Source organism: Lepidochelys kempii, chromosome 8, assembly GCF_965140265.1.
Source record: "Lepidochelys kempii isolate rLepKem1 chromosome 8, rLepKem1.hap2, whole genome shotgun sequence".
Lineage (NCBI taxonomy): Eukaryota > Metazoa > Chordata > Testudines > Cheloniidae > Lepidochelys > Lepidochelys kempii.
The window spans coordinates 10998323-11003568 of NC_133263.1; the positions used below are offsets into that span (position 1 = coordinate 10998323).

At 40.0% G+C, this 5246-nt stretch overlaps 1 protein-coding gene across 1 annotated transcript; it reads left to right on the forward strand.

The window, feature by feature from the left end:
• The first annotated feature begins 682 nt into the window (after positions 1-682).
• SMIM32 (small integral membrane protein 32) lies at positions 683-1318 on the forward strand. Its single transcript, XM_073358147.1, has one exon. The coding sequence runs from the start codon at positions 786-788 to the stop codon at positions 1104-1106; it is 321 nt and encodes a 106-aa protein (XP_073214248.1). The 5' UTR covers positions 683-785; the 3' UTR covers positions 1107-1318.
• The last annotated feature ends 3928 nt before the right edge of the window (positions 1319-5246 follow it).

The window sequence follows — 5246 nt, forward strand, 5'->3', positions numbered from 1 at the left end:
TTTTTTTTTCTTTAAAGCAACTGAAAAAGCTGATCCAGAAAGCGAAAGCATCTCAGTGCTAGCTGCAAGTGCACAGTTAACAGATCAAGAAAGTCAACTAATGCTACACAGAACCAGCATTCCAGCAGTGAGGAGTCCCCTGAGGGAGGGAATTGCAACTGGGAATTCAACTAGATGTCAAAGAGGAAGCTGCTTCTTTTGGTGGACGTGGATCTTATTTAACACTGGATTTGTGTGCATCGCTCTTCAGATAATCACTTGGAAATCTGTTGTGCCTTCCCTTCAAAACAAGCAAGTGCTGCTATACAAAGCATTTCTTCTTCTTCTCTGTTTGGCTTACAGTACAGGGTTTTGTTAAAGAGGAGAGTCTTTTTTTCTATGCACGGGAGGCTGCCACATTCCACTCCCAGGAAAATGAAGAAGATCCTGTCAACTCATCCTAGATAACCAGTTCAGTTCACACAGAAGACCCAGTCCATTGGGCATAAGCCCTGGTTTTGGCTAAGAGAGCAAGTGCCCGAACAAGAGGTATATATATATATATAAATACACATTTTTTTCCTGATTTCTATTTGAGGATTAATGATGTAAATGTGATCCAGGGAGATTGAAAGAAGCAAACTCACTGAGCCATGTAAGTGAACGGAATTGCTGCATTTACGTTTATACAGAATGTGGCTGGATTTCAGCCCATTACGAATGGGAACATTCCTTTTCCACACCACACACTGACACTTTCATTCTCTTCTGATACACCTACAGGGGAAGAAAATTTAAGCAAGAACATGTATAGTGAATTGTTAAATTCAACCAGTGCCACTGAAGCTCACCTAATCATTCAGACCAACACACCCTACCTGAACAGCACACAGAGATCAGTAAGCTCCTCTGCGTTTTATATGTCAACAGCCAGGGTGTTAAAAGAAGGGGAAATAAATAAGCCAGATCTGGTGACTTACATTGTTCTGTTTTTCTTCCTGCTCTTGACTGTGATAATAATTGTGCTCTTTATTAACTGTCAGTTGAAAAATTCTTTTTTTGCTACTCTACCTTATGACAGATCACTCAGAGAAGCAAGGAGTACATGGAGGACACAAGCTGTCTAAAACCAAAAAGGGAAGCCTTGCTTAATACAGTTTTGCTTTGATATATAGCACGAGCATGAGCCAGAAAACCTGTGCAATCAAATGTTATTTCCTTTCGCTGTTAGGTGGATCCAATCCCCTTTTAAATAATATTCGGAGTCTCAGTATTAAGAGAAAAAATTCCCTGCCGGGAAAAAAATTGCCATATGTATATTAGAGTAGATGTAAATAAAAAGCCCTTTTATGAATTAAAAAGACAAAGCATTATTATGTTTAATTTATGTACAGAGATACATACAAAAGAAATGCATTGCCTATAGTAGAAACCTCTGTTTAGCTCTATATGTATGCAAATTTCATCACTGACCCATTCAATCAAGGAACAATGGCATTTGCCTTGACAATAATCTCTAATTTGTACATCTGGTGGAGCTGTAGCCTGTGTTGGGGAAATCATGGCAGCAAAGGTAGAAATGTTAATATATTTACTTGACAGCCGCAAGGAGGAAATCAATTTACTTTACAGACCCATTTTGCTTTATTGTTACTAGAAACATGTGGCAACGTAATGGGAGATATTGCTGATAAAGACTGTAAGCCAAACATGCGTCTAGTTTTATTTAGCATCTCTTCTGCGGTTCTCTTAACCGGCATTCTTGATGTTCTAGTGCAGTGATACTCAGACCTCAGTGGTTCAGGAGCCGAACCTTCGTGATCAACATTACCCAGAAGTTCCACCCTAGTGTTAATTCCTCCTTTCATTTACTATAGTACTATTCATATTTAAACAGCATGGCAGGGAAATACTTATTTGCTGTGAGAATAATATATATAAACTAAGTTATTAACTTAGTGGAAGTTCATAACTTAATTGTTCATAACAGAGTAAAACACCCTGCTTGGTAAATAACTTAGTTTGGTTAATAATTAAATCACAGTGTTTCAATATCATGTGCTGCTAAGAGCCGCAGGAGAAACCTTAAAGAGCCACTTGCGGCTCACGAGCCACAGTCTGAGTTTCACTGCTCTAGTGTATCTTGGTCAGATTTTTAGGCCCAGTTCTGCTAAATGGACCACTTAAGACTTAGGTAACTTGGGTTAAACTTTATTGACAACAAAAAAAGCTGCATTAACCACTGTATCAAACCAAAAGGATCATTAGGGGTGGAAAAAAGCCACTGTGGCATGGAAACTAATTATGAGAGGCTAATATCAGTCCCATTTTGGTGCAAAAAAATGAGTAACAAATTGAAATGCAGGAATCACAATTTTAATAGAATGGTTACTTTAATGCTAACAATTATTTTCATCCCATGCTTTTGGTATACTGCTGGGAAAATTAGAAGCATGGGTGGGGGATGGTGCCATTTACTCAGCAGTGGTCACTGGTGACAAATTTAAATTGCAATTAATTAGCAATGAGGTGCTGTTGTAAGAGCTACATGAAAATGTCTGTTTAAACTTACTAATTGACTTGATACTTTACGTGTACAAAAATGTGATTTACTAGAGCACTGCATACTTCTATTCTGTAATCCCAGTTTTGCAGAGGAAAAACTGCACAGTGACTGGTATGCACTGTCATTCCAACTAATCGTCAACGAGGGTCACGTACGCAGTGGCTCACCAAGGTCGAGGCTGTAGGTATAGAGGTGTATGTATCTAGACGCATAAGGCCAGATTCGACTCTCGGTGACATTGGCACAATCCAAGTGAAACAAATGGGATTCAGTTGGTGTCACTAAGAGCAAAAGTTGTACCCATGTTTCAATTCATTAACATACAGGGTATAGTGGGAACGTTGTGTGTATGTAACGTCTTCTAAAGCGAACTGAAAAAAGCTTACAAACAGATCACATACACACACACGCATTTGGTTGTGTCTTTGTATTTATCAGCTCACTGCGTGTGTGTGTGTGTGTGTAACCTGTTTGCAAGCTCTCTTACCTTACAAGAAATGTTACCATTGACAAATCAGCTATCCTTTTATGCTCTCATAGTAGTGAACACTTTATGCTTTTATCAGAGAGAAGAACAAAGCTACCATATAACTAGGTCTGACTTTTTTCACAGGGAGCAATTCTGGTCTCACGTAAACCAGTTTAACCCTGATGTAACTCCTAGGACTCACTTGAGTGTAAATGCAGCGTTTGTATGGGAGCTGCATTTAGCGCAACACATCTTAAATGTAAAGATTAAGTAATCAGACTAGGCAATAAATGGCTTTTAAACAATGATAGTTTGTTTTAACTGATCAGAAGTAACGAGTTTGGTCTAAGAATTTCCATTGGCACAACAATTAAGACCTTTTAAAGTGTGTTTTCCATTGTACTGTAATTCATTTGTATTAAAATATTCCATCACACAAGAAAAAATACAGCAGAATCCTATTTGTAAAGGGTTAATGGCAAGAGGAGGGTCATCAAAAGAATATGGCTCACTTACAATGAGATTTACAATGGTACTTGGTAGCAACAACAGTGGACTGAATGTCAGCATTTTTCTTATCAGCCCCCAAAGATGCTACACATCTCCGGTGTCTTAGCGCAATTTTAACAAATGTTGGGGAGCGATCAGATATAGTCTCTTTTACTAAGCCCAAAATGTTGGCAGCAAGGCCACCTACAGGGGACAACAAAGGATTATTTAGAAGCATTCTTGACCATAAATTCAGTTTTCTTATGTCAGCACACGGCTCCTGTTAAGCATGACAGTAAATATTCCTTGAGCAAGTTTTTCACACTTACTTCGCTCAAAAAAGCATATGGATAGTATTTGTGTACGTACTATGGCCTCCTATATGATTGCTTCACGGTGGCAATACAATTTCAACTTCTCTGCAAAGGAGATTATACTTTATATCAAAGATGGGTGTAGGACTGTAAAAAGGCCATGACTTTCCGTCCTTAATAACCATCTGAAGTCTGACACACATTCTGTAACAATTAATATGGCCCTGATTCAGAGGGGCACTTAAGCATATGTTTAACTTTAAGTACGTGAATATTAACTCCAATAGAGGTACCCGTGCTGAAATTAAGTACATGCCTATATGCCCTGTGACTCAGAGCCTATGTGCTGAAAAGGGTTGGAGTACTTCTTCTTATAAAGCTAGGGACATGATCCAGTATTCCTACCTTGCCCCGGCAAAATGACTGTCACCTTCGATCTTTGAGGCCACTCTTGCTACAATTAGCCTTGCCTTTGTCACTGCAAGATTAGATTGCTGTAATGCGCTCTTGAGGGGGCTACACAATGGGAACATTGGAAAGCTGCAGCTGGTGCAGAATGCTGCAGTCTGCTTTTTAAGTGGAGTTACCTATTGGAAGCACATTGGACCAGCACTCCTTGCTCTCTGCACTTGCTTCCAAAAAGCTTCTGGGTTAATTTCCAGCTGTTGGTTTTAACCTCTACAGCTTGGGACCTGCTTACCTGACCAACTGCCTCTCGCCCTGTGACACAGTGCCATAGCTCAGATCAGCGAGGGTGCTTGGGCTGGATAGTCAAGATGGAGCTGCCGCCAGTGTGATCTTTGCATGAGGCCTTTAGTTCTGGAGCTTGGTCTATCAGAGCCCAAGTTTGTTAGCATTCGAAGCACACTACAGTGCCCATCTCTGTTGAGGAGTGGCTGAGCTGTGGAGTCACTTCTTTTGCACGGGTTTGTGATTTTGATTCATGGGATCTGTGCCTACAGCACAGGATGGGCACGTATAGCTCCTGTTAGGAATTTAAATAGGTACCTGTTTGCCCTTCTAATTAGCCCTGAATTAGCAACCAGCCTAGGAGTAGCTCGGTGTTTGCGATCAGAGACCCTCCCCGATCCTTATTTATTTATTTTTAAGAAAATATGCAGAGTACTTGCCTCATGGTGGGATAATTGTGTGATAGAGCCATTGTGATTTACACCTGGAAGAAAAGATTCTTTCATAGGCCTCATAAGCCTGTCATTAAAACAAAATACGAGGGCTAGGGATAAAAGACAACAGCTCAGTATTTCAGCTACATGTGAGAAGGCTCTGGGCTGTTAAATGCGGTGTCTGTGTCTATTAATCTAAACTGAGTTGTGATATCATACACTTGGAACGGATGTCAAACCTCCAGAGCCACAGCATTTTGTAGTTGTACCACTTCTTCTGGGATTTCATCTTTTTGTGTCTTCTA

Coding starts and splice junctions, on each gene's coding strand:
- SMIM32 (XM_073358147.1), top strand. CDS start 786: ATGTATAGTGAATTGTTAAATTCAACCAGTGCCACTGAAGCTCACCTA.